The 17086-nt window shown below is 35.6% G+C and overlaps 1 protein-coding gene across 2 annotated transcripts in view; it reads right to left on the bottom strand.

Annotated features, from left to right (window-relative positions):
* The window catches only part of GAD1 (glutamate decarboxylase 1), a 56070-nt gene that overhangs the window by 21515 nt on the left and 17469 nt on the right, over window positions 1-17086 (bottom strand). For both annotated transcript variants that reach the window (XM_051986189.1, XM_051986190.1), the window contains exons 6-10: window positions 14448-14538; window positions 4808-4920; window positions 3171-3286; window positions 3007-3086; window positions 2722-2776 (exon numbers count right to left, since the gene is read on the bottom strand). In XM_051986189.1, coding sequence (XP_051842149.1) covers window positions 2722-2776; window positions 3007-3086; window positions 3171-3286; window positions 4808-4920; window positions 14448-14538 — 455 coding nt within the window. The remainder of the gene's footprint in view (window positions 1-2721; window positions 2777-3006; window positions 3087-3170; window positions 3287-4807; window positions 4921-14447; window positions 14539-17086) is intronic.

Genomic DNA, 17086 nt, shown 5'->3' on the forward strand with positions numbered 1-17086 from the left:
CCTCCCTTCCTTCCTCTTTTCCTCCCTCCTTTTCTCTCCTTCTCCCTCCCTTCCTTCCTTTCTTGTGATGACCGCATATTTAAAATCAGCCTGAGTCAGGAATTCAGGTTAAGGGAAAAATCTTCAATCTTTATTCTCAGTAGAGTGAAGAAGGATTGCGATAGCAATATGGGCAGCTGCGACAGGAAGCCAGCTAGCAGAGGTGAAGGGGAATTGCAGGTAAAGGGGGGATCAGAAGTGAAGAGGGGTCGCGATAGCAATGCGAGCAGCTGTGACAGGACGCCAGCCAGCAGTCTCTCTTTCTGCTTCCCTTTCCACTCCCCTGCCTCCACCCACCAAAATCGTCATTTCCTATACAACACATCAGGACTTGCACAAAGAGTGGGTGGGACCATTCTTTCTCCAAGCATATATATTAATAGAGTATGGTCCAATTACGTGCTTGGGACCTCAGTGCATCAACTTAAGCCTCAACCCATTACATTTTCTCTCTCTCTTTCTCTATCTCTCTCCCTCCCCTTCTTTCTTTCCCCTCTCTTTTTCTTTCTTGTTTAATCTATGTGGGTGTGGGTAAAGACAATGATACGAAGATAAAGACATCAGTAAAAACATATTAAAAATACTTCAGACTGAGATAATTGATAAGTGACTGAGACATAATTCATAGAATCATAGGTATAGAATTGGAAAGGACCTTAGGGATCATTTAAATTTAGCTTCTTCATTTTTCAGATGAGGAAACTGAGGCACAGAAAGGAGACCTAGGTCATATGATTTTAAGGGCTATTATCAGTATTTCCTGCTGCCTCTTATGTAAAGTGGCCAACTGTCCAATGACATCATATAAGACCTTTGTGGGTTTTTTTTTAAACATAGATATTGTCCATTCTTCTTAGTAGGCATCCTTTTTAAAATATTTTTGGCTTGTGATTATGTTAATGTAGCAATAAGTTACAAAAATCCATCATTTTTGGAACTTGAAATACTAGATATATCAAAATATATAAACAAGAAAGGAAGAAGTGTTGAAATAGAAGAGGAATGAGTTTAGAGACATCTGGGAGTCAAGAGTTTTGAGGTATCTTAGTCCACTTCCACCTCATGCCTCTGTGCAAGCTACCTTTCCTCATCCCTTCCTCTCAGAATTCTTATCTTGCTTTAAGACTCAACTCAGATTTCCCCTCCTCCAGGAAGCCTTCCATGAGCCTTCCTGTTATTAATGTTCTCCACTTCCATTTTCCTTGGATTATATGCCATGTCTATAGTAAGGCCTGAATAGAATATAATCTCTCTGAGGACAAAGACTTTATTTTTATCTTTCTAGCCCCAGAGTTTATCATTTACTTTATATAGAGCAGATCATTAATAAATGTATGTTGAGTTGAAATTGTTGAATTATTCTTGCCCAAACTTTAGCAGTTTCTTTCCTTCTCATCTATTTTTCTCTTCAGTCTACTGAAAGCCCAGAAAATAGATATTGTTACAGCAGAAGGCAAGAATGCTAAACCAAAACAACATTATAGTTAAATGGATTGACTGTAACATGGCAGGGCCTTTATGAATACATCTGTTCGACAAGATTTTTCACTTAATAGAATTTGCTGAGATTAGATCAGCAAAGACATGTTACTATATGCCATAAACTAGAACATGAGAATAGCTGTACTAAACAGACTCCAATGTTAAACTGAGATTGTACCAATGTAAAAAGCAAGTTAAAAGTTAAATAAAGCTGTGTTCCATAGGATGATTAAGCAAGCAAGCAATTGAGCAAGAAAAAAGAAAAGGAAAGTTCAGAAGAAAGTAAGAACAAAAATACAGAGTTATTTAGCATAATGTGGACAAAATAACTGATTTTTGGCTGAATTTTTCACTTTTCAAGTGGCTTTTTTGTGCACCATATAGACAGAGTTTTATAGAGATCCAAGTCAACCTGTTAATTGGAAATCAACAAAAATTGAAGGAAAAAAATGTTAGAGGTAACATTAAATGATATTTTGGGAGTCTGTATCTGTGATTTGATCGATTGGTAATTCCAACGGGAAAATTCCCTTTACCACTATAGTTCAGGACCTGCTATGCAAGTTGTCATCTTAAAGAGTTATCTGGGGGCACCAACAGATTGGATTTTGTCAATAGGTATCAGAGATGGGATCTGAATGAAGACTTTCCCTGATTGTGAAAGCCATCTCATCATCTACTGCAAAAGGCTATTTCTCATGAAATAATGTTTTAGTTTAATAATGTCTTTTGATTTCTAGAGCAAAACTAGACTTAAAATGTAAATACCAGAGGTTATTTGTATTATGGTACTCTAACAACTCACATTTACATAGCACATTGTCTTTTAAAGCCTTTATCACAATAACCTTGTGAGCTTCTCTCTCTCTCTTTCTCTCTCTCTAAATATCCATCTATTTATTTGGATGAGGAACTGAGATTCACAAAAATTAAATGGCTTGGCTAAATCAGAGCTGGGACTCAAATACAAGACTTTTAATTCCAGGTCCAGTGGCCTTTCCATAACATCATACTACAAAACTCTTTCCTTACAACAAACTATAAGGTAGGAATATAAGATAAATCTTATCCTTTTTTTAATTTGAGGAAATTGAAGCTTAGGGAGAATAAATGACTTGTTCACAGTAATGTGTGGATAACTAAACATTCAGGCTTGCTTAGGACGGCTGACTCTTGTTTAGACTTTTCTACCACACTCACCTTTTTCTTGGCGTCAAGAATTTTTGCCTCCAAGTCAGCGGGGATGATTTTCCCCCTGTAATTGTAACAGAAGGAGATAGATTTTTTTTTTTTTAAGAAGCATCAACAAGGCTGCATGTGAAGAAGCTTCAGATGCAGAAGAAAGTAATTTAATCAGATATTTTCACCAGCTCATTAGCAGCTTGGCACATTGCACTGAACCAGCCCTTAAGCACAGTAAAACAAATTTAACAGATGAACACATTTAATACATCAAAAAATTTAGCAGTCACTCTCTCCTCCTACCTTTCATTGCATTTTATCAGAATCACATTGTCTGTTCCAAAGCCAAGTGCGGCCCCCGCTTTCTTTATTGAATAGTGACTCTGAAACAAAAAAGAGCCATGTATTGACAAGGAAGATCTTCATTTAGGATAGACTAAAGTCCATGAGCAGGAGCTATAACTTACGTGTTCAGAGGTAAAGAGGACCAGCTTAGGAACAGCTGCCATGCCTTTGGTTTTGACTTCTGGAAAGTATTTATATCGAGCAGCCATGATGCTGTACATATTGGATATGGCACCCCCTATAACCAAATAAGCCTTGTGTTAAGGGGGGGTTGTCATTGTGCTTGCTATTCCTCCAAACAACAAAGTTAGTGCTTGAATTTCACGATATTAAGAAGGGTGAGAAAACTGGGAAGGAATGACATCTTGTTGAATTGGGACACACTGAGCTATTCCCTTTATGGGGATATTGGGGCCCTTATGGTCCCAACTTCTATCCTCTCGTCTGTATTGGGGCTAGAAGTTTTCATTATTAGATTCACCTTTGTAAACTGGCTTTTGGTTTTTCCAGTGGCCTACCTTTCTCAAATTGAGCAGAAATGAAAAAGGGAGTGATGGCAGTAGTAATCAAAAAATATAACCTTTCTGTTTTCAATATGAGGTTGATCAATGACTCAATCATAAAGTCAATCAATAATTTGAAGGCTTATTATATGTCATAGATTGTTGTGATAGATTGAAGCTATTCCCATGGAAGCATTTTACTTGTGCTTTCAAACAAACTGTGCAATAATAAGTATTATTATTACTGTTTTATGGATGAGGAAACTGAGGCACAGAAAAGTTATAAAAATGAAATCAGAGAGAAAACAAAGGAACTTCCTGAAAATTCTTGCCTCCTGAATTTTCAGTCCCCCAATCCACATGCTTCTTGAGAGAAGACTTTTTGTCACTGTATCTCTAGTATCTACCATAATGCTTTGAATACAGTAGGTGTTAAATAAATGCATGTGGGAAGACTGAATACCAAGTCTCCTCAAAGAGCACTGAATGGTCAATCATTATATTTCTGTTTGAAATTAAGTGATTTTTAGAAAACTTAGAAAAAAACAGAACCTTTGTCTACAGAGAAAGTAAAATCCAGAAACTGAAGCAATAATTTAATCAATTTAGACAAAAAAATCATTTTTTCCCTTACTCCAACTATCTGGATATTACATAATCTAAATTAACTAGATATTTGCATGTTATAGTTATGAATTCTTTAAAGTGCATAATTTACTTTGCAAACACAATTTTAAAATTTACAATCTACATTTGAAATTTAAATATATAAATTTATAACTGCACTAAGACTTTTGGAGTATCACATATAGACCCTACCCAAACCAGAGCACAGCATACTCATAACTTATTCCTTAAATTAAATCCTTAAACCTAAAAACAAAATTCCTTAAATTTTACTCCTTAAAACAAGCACTTGTGCTTGTTTTTAACAATCATTTTTTGTTTACATAAGATTATCAGATCTATTATTTTGGATGAAAGTCCAATATTCATTGGGCTGGCTTGGTTTTGTTTCCTCTGAATTGACCCAATAGTTTGACTTAACTGATTAAACCAATCAGTTGTTTAGACATCATTTAGACAGGCATCTCTGAAAGGAGGAAATTTGGAGAACTGGAAAAACTTCAGGAAACTCTCAATATGCTTCCATCAAACCTTTGGATGAATTTTGTCAAGTGTCCTCACCCAAGCCAAAGAACAGACCTCTAAACTTTGTGGCTTTAATGAAATGAGACAAAGAAAAATAAACCTACCAGGTGAAAAAATGCCATCACCATCTTTACTTGACCATCCAATAATTTCTCGCATCTTCCTAAGTGTTATTTGCTCCATGAGGACAAACACTGGGGCAATTTCATATGTAAACCTTAAAAAATGGTGGGGAAAAAGAAGATGAACAAAGAGGACAAACCACTAATTTCAGGAATTGAGTTAGAGGAAGTTGTATTTCTTCAGAAAGATCTTCAAAATTTCTAATGAAATATCTTTATTGAAGACAGAGCAAGTCACCAGTCAAAAGTTGCCAGACACCATTAAATTAATTATCTGGATGCATTTTCCCAGATAATTAAAATTCTTCACTTCAATCTGCCAATGTAGACACTACTTGAAAACACTAAACATACCAATACACTAATACTTGTTTGAAAGACTCTGCCTAAACCTACACAGAACTATTAGAGACTAGTAGTCAGTTCAACCAATAAATTTGTTTTGTTGATTTCTTTCCCCTATTGGATTTACCACAAGTTTCACTGAACTGAGCAGTGGTTCAGGAATTATAGAGATAAAGCCTCAGTAATAATACAGCAAATATAATGGGGTTTTGCTTTTTTATTTTTACACATCCCATTATTATATATATATATATGTATATATGTATATATATATGCAGGAAGACTAAATTATAAATTAACTTTAAGAAAATTTATGATTTATTCACAAATCATTTTGCAAAAATTTTTTTGTGTTCCCATTGAACCTAAAGAGGGACAATTATGTGAGAAAAAAATTAGATAAACCTGCCAGCTGACATTTTTCCTTATCATCTATTTTTAAAAAATGGTCACTAAGAGAATAAGAGATTCCTGATTGATTAGTTGGATATGGTCCTACCTGCAGGCATAGGGATGGACTAGGCAACTTCTCTGGGTCCCTTTTAGCCTAGGATTATATGACAATGCACATCTTCATTATAGATATATTGACAGTTCTATATAAAATTAGACTGCAAAGAAAAAATTCCACAACTGCCCATTTTATACTTATACAATATGAAATGATGATGCCAAAAATTCTAGGGTTTTTTTTTTTAAATCATGAACATCAGAAAGCTAGCTGTGAAAATAATTAGAAATATTGGCTTGGGTTTTAAAAATCTAAGTGCAATTATCCATGTGGATTTTTTTCTACTGATAATCCCCAAGGACAATTTTGTTTCGACAGTGCCATGTAGTCAATATCTGTCAAGAGTAATTATAAAGGATGATTTTCTAATTGCCAATTACAAATAACAAGAAAGCAGTCAACTGGTATTTCTATCTACTCTAGGCAAAGGGCATCAGATGGCCTGGCATGTGGTGCTTGTCTTATGCCAAACTGAATCTCCAGTTATGAACTGCCAAGTGGTCCCCTTGATCCAGTTATGAAAATAAGTGTATGTCCCTGGATTCAGGGTCTAAAAAATCAAGGTAGGTCTAATGAAAATTAAGCAGCAGGCCTGAAAGATATTTAAAATGCTCGCTGCTCTTTGCTATCCATTTTGCTTGGTCTCCTTGAGCATCTGTGTCTTTGCGGTAGTCTCTGATTATGAGCTGAAGGCTGATGCCTTGTCACGTGGAGATCAAGAGAAGGTGAATCTGCCGAGGGAGGGGAAGCTGCAACATCAGTCAGCGAGGGTGGGGCCATGAGAATGTGGGCCAAGTGGAATTTTTGTCATCCTTAACGAATTTTTTTTAACGTCTGAAAGCCCATTTTCAGACATAAGATGCAAGCAACAATTCCAAGAGCAGGGGGGAAACACAATCAATAATGACAGTTGTAGAAATAAGAGAAAAATGATCCCAGAGAGCTCTCAAGACAATTCTTGTGGTATTTTTTGTGGTAGAATTTTTTAACCAAAAAGAATCTGTTCGCTACTCTTTGGATTAGGAGGAAGAATACTTGGTTGTCATTTTTTTTAATTACCATCACCTCTGGAGGGCCACAATCATGCTTTGGTTCTGCTCTGAGCCCCATCATCATGGCAACCAACAATCCCTTATGTCTGATGGCATGCTGGAGACTGGCTGTCATAAAGGAAGAAGAAGAGAGAAGGGTTCCTGGTAAGACCTGTGCTATTTAAAGTACCAAGTTGCAAACTCATGATGTGTGACATCAGTGAACAAGTGAGCTGGCAGAGGGCGTATGTGAGCTTCCAAACCCATTGGGAGGATGAACTGTTTTAGCATTGTAGAGATGCTGGTATCACTGCTGTGAGCTGGCCAGAGGGGGGATAATAGATACACATGAAATGTCTTAAGAAGCCTTGTTAGAGTTGACCTGTCTGGTAAGGTGAGGAACAAACTGAGTCAGAAACCCAGGAGATCAGGAACTTATCAAGGATTGGTCAACCTTGACCACAGAGTGCATTTGTAGCCAAGCCAAGTCAGATGATCAGTTAGGAACCAGATGGACAAGGGAGAAAGGATAGGAAGGGGACGTCATGATTTGTAGCTTTTTGCCCTTTGCCTGGCTTTAGACCAGGTCTAATTAGCCTCTGCTTTGTCTGAGCTGGTGATCTTCCTGTCCTAGTTGCTTACTCAGGTGGATCAGGTACAAGTTTGCTCGTGTTGACTTCTGGCCTGCCCCTGCCCTTGGACCATGGTGGCTAACCAGCACTCTTAGGATTTGGAAACAGAGTTTAGGAAGTAGGAGACCAACTCGTATTATAATATCAACATTGTAAGAATGAACAATTCTGAAAAAGTTACAAACTTTGATCAGTGCAGTGGTCAACCGTGGATCCAGAGGCCAATGATGAAAAAATGCTACTCACCTCTAGAGAGTGAGACGATGGCTATACAGAACAAGGTATATGGTTTTGGGAATGACTAATATAGGAATGTGTTTTACTTGACTGTGATTATTTGTTAGAAGAGATTTCTTTTTTCTTTTTGTTTTTGCAACGGGAAAATGGGAGGTAGAAAAAATAAAATACTTGACATTTAAAAAAAAGACATTTAATTAAAAAAAACTGAAAGCTTAGAGAATTCAATAACAAGAGAATCTGGTACCAACCAATTCTGCTTCCTCCTCAATTCTCAAGTCTTACAGCCAGCTAAGCATACAAAGGATAACACCCACAGGCTTTGGATCAGGAAAACCTCTTTTCAATTCTGGCTTAGAACCTTAGTTACTAACTGTGATACACAAGTCACTTAACCTCTTTCTGTCTCAGTTTCTCCATCTGTAAAGTGGGATAATGATAATACAGTAAGTTATGAGGATAAAGTGAGATAACTATAAAGTGCTTAGCACAATGTACCGCATATAATAGGCATTTAATAAATGTTTGTTATCTATCATCTATCTATTTATCTATCAATCTATATATTTATCTAAGTATCTATCATCTATCTATGTATCAATCTATCATTTATCTATGTGTGTATCTACCATCTATGTATGTATGTATGTATCTGAGTATCCATCATCTATAAATATTTATCTATTTCTCTATTATGTATCCATCTTTCTAATATTACCCTGATGACATAGTCTGTCTAATTCCATGCCTCCCTATTCCTGAATTTTGCTACAACCTACTTGAAAACTCTTACTTGATCCTGTTAGGACACTTCCCTTTCAGGTTAGCTCTCTGCCCTTGGTGCCTGATCTCAGCCCTAATGTCCCCTGTGGGACAAGTGAGAACCACTATGGACATCAAGAGATCAGAATTCAAGTCAGGAACCTGCAACAAGTTATATTGTAAGAGGAGAACGTAGGAAGAGTAGAGAATAAGAAATTAGGATCTTAGACAAGGGTCTAGGTTGAAATATAGGAACTGAGCCCTAGAAGCAAGAAATGAGTACATTGAGTTGACTAATTTGAATCAATGCAACCAATAAATCAGGATAGCCTGAGTTTTTCTAGATATTCATCAAGGAAGGTGACTAAACTTTCTGTACTGACCCAAATATCTGGAGAGATTTCCCTATCAAAAGATTATATGTAGAACTTTCTCTGACCTTCCCATCTTAGGAGCAAGGTGGAGGTGAGTCATTTACTGTATTTCACTCAGAGAGGGAATTTCTTCCCCTCTAGTTTTAACTACTTCATAAAATTTAGAATATAGTGTCCAGAGTTGGGGGGAGATAATAGGGGCAGTCAGCGCACATCGGTGTTGTGGAGTCCACTTCTGGCTACTATCGCTTAAGTACAAAAATAACAAGCTGGAGCATTTTCAAAAGCAGATGAACAGGGTAGTGTGGGAACTCAAAACCATGTCATTAGAAGGTTCTGGGGATATTAAACTGAAGGGAAACTAAGAGGAGGCAAGATATTGTCTTCCAATATTTGAAAAGGTGCAGGAGAGTGAGTGGGCTTCTGTGTAGTTCCAGTTGGAAGAATTAGAACTATGTAGGAGAAGGCATACACATTTTGGCTGAGTTTAAGGAAGACCTTCCAAATAATTCGAGCATATAACATGGAATGGACTGTGAAATAGTATCATTGACAATACAGATATTGGTCTGTCTGTTGGGATGTCACAGAGGAGATCACTACATAGGATGACTAGATGACTTGTAAAGTCCTTTTACACTTTGAGATCCTAACATTATCTTTGAGGAAATTGATGAAAAGATCAGAGCGTAACAGAGATAGGAAGGACAGGGCAGTAGAATGAAGGAGAAGTACGTAGGAGATTCCTGTTGTTCTGCTAACTAAGCCAAAGCAGAGTTGACCACCTTCCCCAGTTTTCCCTGCAGTTTTCTCCTAGGTAATGAATTGCTGATCATGTGCACTCTCCTGACAAAATGTAGCAAGGCATACAATATCATGGCAACTTGCAGGGAAAATTTCTCAACTGCAATTTCTATGAAATCATTGGCTTGGCTGCTCTGAATTACTAATGAAATGATGTAGGAGCTATGAGTGATCTTGTCACTATAGCCGAGTATTGTTTATAAGCATTTATAGGCAGAAATAAAGGTACAGGGGGTAGCTAAGTAGCAAAAGTAGATAGACTGCTGAGCCTGAAGTCAGGAAAAACTGAGTTCACATTCAGCCTCAGATATTTACTAGCTGTATAACCCTAGGCAAGTCACTTAATACTAATTACCCCAGTTTCCTTAGTGGTAAAATGAGGGAGAAGAAAAAGATAAGGTAATTTAGTATCTTTGACAAGGAAATCCCAAATGGGGTCACAAAGAATGGGACATGAGAAACTGACTTTATGACAAAAACAACATAGGTATCAAACAGCTCTGGAAAACCACATGCCCTTGCAGAGGGATGGGAAGTGAGGGGTAGCGTCCAACACATTAGTCTGAAATCCCTCATGGATTTGCCCTGGACTTTTGGCTTAGGAGCCTGTGTCCTGAAACAGAGGGCATATGCTGATGGGATGAAAGCAAACTGAAATAAATAGATATCTTTTCTGTGCTAACAATGCAGAAATGTCTTGGGTAGCCATTTTAATGATGTTACAGGGGAACACACTTTACAAACCTACATGAATTGTGGAATATAGTCATTATTTTTCCTAATAATTGCCTAGCAGTTGAAAATGTAGCTCAGGTAATGAGTGTGTCATTGATGCAAACCCTACCTGGAAAAGCTTGATTCTTTTTTCCATCTTTCCCCAGAAATAGTCTGAACACTGCATCCAGATGGAGGCGATGACTGTCAGCAGGGAGGTAATTCACCCCAAAAGAACTTGACCTTTCTGCCACATTTCATGATCCTCTCATAGAACTGGCTTAGAACAATTTCTAGATAATAGTTATTAACTCTTTTCTAAACAATGCCTTGTCTTGAGAACTGACAGAAACTATTTCACTATTTTAAATAATGTTCTCTATTGATCTGTTGGAATTGTGTCATATTTTTAAAATATCCACTCTGCAACACAGCTGCAATTACCACATGCTATTAAAGGGTTTTACTTTGACCTTCAATAGGTAAAATATATTTTAGCATTTTGTGGCTCAACTTAGATTAGGAAAGAAGAGAAAAGGGGAAAAAAAAGAAAGAAAATTTGTGTGATTTTCCTGCTAAAGGAAAAGCATTTGAAGAAGGTATTTGGGTCATAAATTTTCAAAGGTAAGCTAATATTAATTACTTAGACATTTTAACCAGATATGTTAGAAGAAAAAACATTCAAGGGTTGGCTTAAATATGGGAATGTAAAGCAACATGAAAAGTTTATCTGTGTGCCTACTCAGAGATAGTCATATAAAAAATTATGTAAAAACAATACAGGAAAGCTGGTGTGGTATCTTTAATTTTTTATTTGAAACTTAATTGAAGCCTTTAAAAACCATAGCAGGGATCAAGTAATGTATATATATATATATTTTTAAAAATTATCAACCATAACACTAGAATTTAATTTTCTCTTATGTATGCCAATATTAAAATGTGGAAGAAAAAATATCAAAACTTTTTTGGTAGATTTTTTTTGGTAGATAGCCATGACATTTCATTAAGCTATTTTAATGCTAACATGTATTTCCTACAAAACACAATGATTTCATAAATTACTTGATTTAAAATAAAGAATATTTTAAATATATACTAAATTTACTATATATTTAGTATACTACTAAATATACCAAACTTTTTTAAACTACATACAATTTACAATGTACATATTATTTACCAATTTATATAAAATGTGACTTATTTATATAAAAAGCTGACAAAATAGGTATTAATCCTTTAAGGATGGTCAAGTGAATTAATTTAAGGCATTTAAAAAAGGCACTTGTGTTCTATGATCAACTGCCCATTGATTTCTGTATTTCCTGAGCTCTTTTTTGAATATTTCAAAAGATCTGAAATTAGTAAGGACATAGGAACCTTCCTCCATCTATGTGGATTTCCCCCCACCCCCCATACCTTAGTGGATGCTCAGTATAGCTGATATAGCCAAAGATATATAAATAAATAAAGCATTGCCAGATAGTCACCCTTCCAGTTATGTAGTTCTCCAAACTTAGTATGGCTGGTCTTTGGGTAGACAGTATACTTGCCAGGCCCATGTTGGAAGACTTCTCAGCTTAGTAGGACCTGCCAGAATTTATACTCCATTGGCATGTCCTTTTAGAACCCAGAGTCACCTTCTGACCACAAGAAGATATCAAAGAATTTCTTTGAGTAGTTGAGTTTTAGTAAACTCATATTTTTGTAAGCAGCTAGGTGGCTCAGTGGATAAAACATTAGACTTGAAGTCAGGAAGATCTGAATTTAAATCTAACCTCAGACAATTACTGGCAATGTGACTCTGAATAAATCACAACCTCTGTTTGCCTTAATCCACTAGAAAAGGAAATTGTAAACCACTTCAATATCTTTGCCAGGAAAACCCCATGGACAGGATAGCTGCACAAACTCATATTTAGCTTTCTAATGAAATAATTTGTTTTTAAGTGCAACTGATGCTTTAAGTAGGCAGTAGATACCATGATTTTTAAAAGTTATTAGTTACTATAGTACATTTTTTGTCTTTTATGTAATTATATGATAAATCACAAATAGATTCAAGTAGAATAACAGATTCAAAAATGACAAAGTGAATAAAAGGAGAATTTTGTTTGAAACGGACATTTAAATAACAATGTATCTTTAACTTGGGTTTCTTGTGTCTGAATAGCATGCCTCATCACTCACACTATTAAACCTCGTTATGTTAACCATTCCCCACAGATGGGGCAAATTAAAGCTCCCTTCATTTTCCATTTTTCAGATCAATGTCATTATTCAGGACATATGCCACTGAGGACTTTAGTACTGAGATACTTACTTTTTCAATTCTAATGCCAGTTTTAAATAGCAAACTATGCAAGAATATTTCTTTAATTAATAGAAACTTGTTTTCTGTAACTGGTAAGTATTTGACTTACAACATTTTACACTTTGGGAACACAAACAAATCAATACACAATTTCAAAATGGCCTTAGGGTTTTGGGGAAGATAGTAGTTTGGTCTTGAAATACAACAAAGCATCTTAAGTTTGAGTAATCTGCATTCCATCTTGATGTCAAACAGGACTTTCTTTTTAAAATCATATAACCTCTATACCTAAATTCATTTTTCTGAGTCTCCTTTACTATGAACATAAACTCTGAGAATCTCAACAAGAATTAAATCCACCAGATAATCTAAATGAATCTCATTTGTCTATTAGGTACTGTTTCCAATATACATTAGTGAATGTTGTAACCATTGTTCTGGAGTCACAGATCCATTATGGCACTGATTTAAAAAAAAAAAAAAAAAAAAGGAAAATGCTTTACTGGCCACAAGTCTTACCCAGAAAAGAAGGCCAACTTGTAATTTGTTTGATTGATTTGATTGCTAGAATATAGATATCAAACATATGGGTTTCAACACTCCCAAATCTGATCAAAGATAACTGAGAAATATTTAACAAAGTTAAAAAAAATTGAACATGGATAATGTTATTATAAATGGTTTTCTAAGTTAATATACAACCTAAAAGGACTTTTATGTATTGTTTTAATAGCCTCATTTCTATGAGTTTGCCACAACTGATATTGAGGATAAATTATAGAAAAGAAACTTAGGAATCATGGCTGGATGGCCATGGAGGTTATAATTGCCCAGCAGACAAATTAAAACCAGAGCTTTATATAAATTTATAAGAACAGAGAACAATATTAAGGCTCTATCTACAAATATTAATAGGTTTTTTGGGAAAGTAATATTCAATTAAACAGATATTCCACAATCCATTTAATTCAATCAAACAACTGATTGGATTTTTTGCCAAAAAATGTTTAGAATGTATAATAATAACCTAAAGTAGAAAGATCACCAACCTTAATGATAATAGTCAGTGATTTTGGTTAATAATAGGAAAATGAATCAAGATTATTCCAGAGGGCAAAAAATGGTGTTTAATTACCCTCTCCAGAGGACATGGGCATTTTCCTAGTTTTAACTTAAATAATAAACTTTAAAGTCACCATTTCTTTTAATCTTTTTTTCAGTGAGGTATATCATCAATTCAATTCAAAAGGATTTATTGAATGGTAATGATGTTAATAATAGCTAACATTTATATAAACATTAAAGTTTGCAAACTGCTTTATAAATATTATCTCATTTGGATCTCATAACCATTTGAGTCAGATACATACAGATATTATTATCCCCATTTTACAGAGAAGGAAAATGAGAGTGGGAGAGTTTAAATGACTTGTGCAAGGTCACAGAACCATAGAGGGCCTACTATATACTCAGCGCTGAAAGGATACTGATTCTAAATTTAAAGGATCTAAATTCCATTCCTACTATTTATTAGCTATGTGATCTTGGATAAATAGCTTAATTTCCCTAGGTTTCAGCTTCTTCATCCATAAGAGAGGGTTGATCTAGATGACTTTCAAGGTCCCCTTCAGCACTGGCTAAAGAATTAACATATGTAAAATGTTTTGCAAACTTTAAAATGCTATATAAATGCTAGCTATTACTTATTTATTCATTATATGTATGATTCTATGACTATAACCATGCACCTAAGGAATTGTACAGCAAAAAATTATTCTAGAAACCTTTGACAATTTATAATAAATTAATAGGGATTAGTCTCCAACAATACAACTTGACAATAAAGATGTATCAATATTGCTAATTAGAAAAGAAGAAAAAGGTATAGGACTTACATATTGGTATTAGCAGTTGACGTCAGCCACTCACCAGCTAAGCCAATTATATCCAGTCCAGTAGAGAGTTGATTGAAAAACCGAGGATGACCTAGTAAGACAAGAATAACATATACATATCATTTTGGCTCTGGATATTCACACAACTACATGAACATGAAAATTTCTTCCTTTTGATAGAGAGCCGATGGACCCAGAGTGCAGACTGAAGCATATTTTCTTTTCTTTCTTCTTTTTTCTTTTTTAGGACCTAGTCAGTATGGGAATTTGTTTTGCATGACTATAGATATTTGTAATAGACTTTTTTTCTCCTTGATTTCTGGCCAGGTGAGGAGGGTGGGGGAGGAAGAAGAAAATTCAGAAGTGAAAATAAAGTGGGAAAATAATTTTAAAAAAAACCCCCAAGAACGGTCAGGCCCATAGTCTATCACCCCTGTGCTCCATGTGAACAGTAGCACCAAGGGGGCACACAATGCAAGGGCATTGTCTTCTCTAAAATCAAGCTTAAAGCCTTAGTCCCACAAAACAGTTTGAAAACTGGGGCAGTTTTAAAATAAAACAGAAGCTGCAGCATTATAAAGGCAATCACTCTACTTCTTGTGACTTTTTTCGGTTTGCAAATTTCTCACGTTTAATTTCCCAGTGCAAAACAAAATGAAATACCCTTGAGAACTTAAACTACTCCTGCAATTTCAATAGAGTATGACCTCTCTAAAACTCCTTTGGATCAAGATAAGATTCAGTGACTCAGTTTTGAACTAGTCTAATACCTACTGTGACTGAGAGGGAGAATGGTGCTGTAATTTAGGGGAATATCTTGACTCTGTTGCTTCTATCTTGTTATATGACTTTAAAATGGTTAATCAGTTAATTTCTGTGTCTTATGAAGGTAAGTCATCCAATCAAACCAGTTGGTTCTGTCAAAAACTAAATCAAGATGCCAAATGACTGATCTTACTCAACTTTTCACTCACTGGACTTACATTCAGGTTCTGTGTAGATAAAACTTCAGTATCCTTTATCTAGAAAAAGGGGACAATAATAAAAGTCCAATAACATATGTATTGTGATGAATATTTACTATTCCTAAAAGACTAACATCCTTTTGTTCTCATAATACCTTTATTAACATGTCTGATGCTAAAGTCCTTCCTTCAGTAAAGTCATTGCCTTGGCACAATTTAGCCTTTACAGAAAAGAGAAGGGTAGTGGCAAAGGTATTGAAAGTTGGTGAAAATATGAAATGGCTGTAATCAGTCCCTGAGAATCTGTTATACTGAATTTCACAGCAATAGGCAGTGACCTGCTCTGCTGTTATTCATTAAATCAACAAGCCTTCACTAAGTTAATTATTTCCTATTTATGCTTTATATAGCTTTGTTTGCACTTGGTGGGTGCTTAATAAGCGTTTATTGATTGATTGGTTGGGAAATAGAGAACTTCCCTTAAGAGAGGGACAAAAAAAGAATCTTTCAGCTAGGTACTCTTGGGTAGTACATAGAGAGCTGACTTAGAAGGAGGTTCTGGGTTCAGATGGTCTGACATATACTTGATTGTGTAACTAAAGGAAAATCATTTCATTTCTCAGGCAATTCTCTTAAGCTTCAGAAAAGGTAATTTTGCATGAGTTGAAAAAAAGTTCTCCTTAGCAGGCAACTTCTTATACCCATGAATTTACAAGTCCAGTTAAAAAATGAAAATCTTGGCAAAAGAAGATAGGATAAGCATAAAAGAATATACTTAAATGTCTGGGCTGACTATAGACATATCCTTGAACATATCATTCACTCATTTAGAATATACCTAGTCATCTGAGTTCACCTTGGAAGCATTTCTTAAATTGTAACCTCTTGTACCCAGAGTTCCCAGGAGAATTTCACTGGAAATTCTTGTGATATATAAAGATTTTAATAAAGGAATCTATTTAACTATCACTGCTGATTCTAAAAGTTCATCTAGACTACTCTAGATTGTCTAGGGCAGATGTTCTATGAGCTATATAGAGTTTTTAGTTGTGGTTAGAAACTTAAGCTGATGGGATGTCCACATTAAGTTCATGACCAGTATGGTGAGCAAATTGCCCTAGGTCAAAAAATAAAATGAGTCAATGCTTCTGTGCTGATCAACATTGAAGTTGGGCTCATAAAGGCTGTTTATACTTCTCCCCAGGGTTAGAGAGATCCAATATTTACCTCCCTTCCTGAAAGAAGTAACATTTTCTTGTTTTTAGTGTTGGTAAAATGTGGTGGAAATGCTACCAAATAGTGAAATGACCCAAATTCAAGCAGCAGGATAAAGTCAAAGGAAGTCTAGGATGCTTGGGGATACTGAAATGATGACTATGATTCTTCTGGAATGAGGGGTACCTGCCTGTGTTCAAGTAAAGAACTAAGACCTGAGAAAAGAATGTATTCAGCAGCTTTTGAATGTCTCATGTAAACTGGAAAGGCCAGAGAGCTCTGCAAGCTGCCGACCAAGCTGCCTCAGTTAACCAGAAGTGGCAATTAGGAATTGAAGAAGTACCATTGACCCTCTTGGGCAAGTCTCCAAATTCTGCCTCTTCCTCTGAGCATCTGGAATGTGCATCTTTGGGGAACCTGTATAAGCAAAGCCTCTTCTTTTTGGTACTCTAGATGAAT

The sequence above is a fragment of the Antechinus flavipes genome, chromosome 3 (assembly GCF_016432865.1).
Source record: "Antechinus flavipes isolate AdamAnt ecotype Samford, QLD, Australia chromosome 3, AdamAnt_v2, whole genome shotgun sequence".
Taxonomy (NCBI): Eukaryota; Metazoa; Chordata; class Mammalia; order Dasyuromorphia; family Dasyuridae; genus Antechinus; species Antechinus flavipes.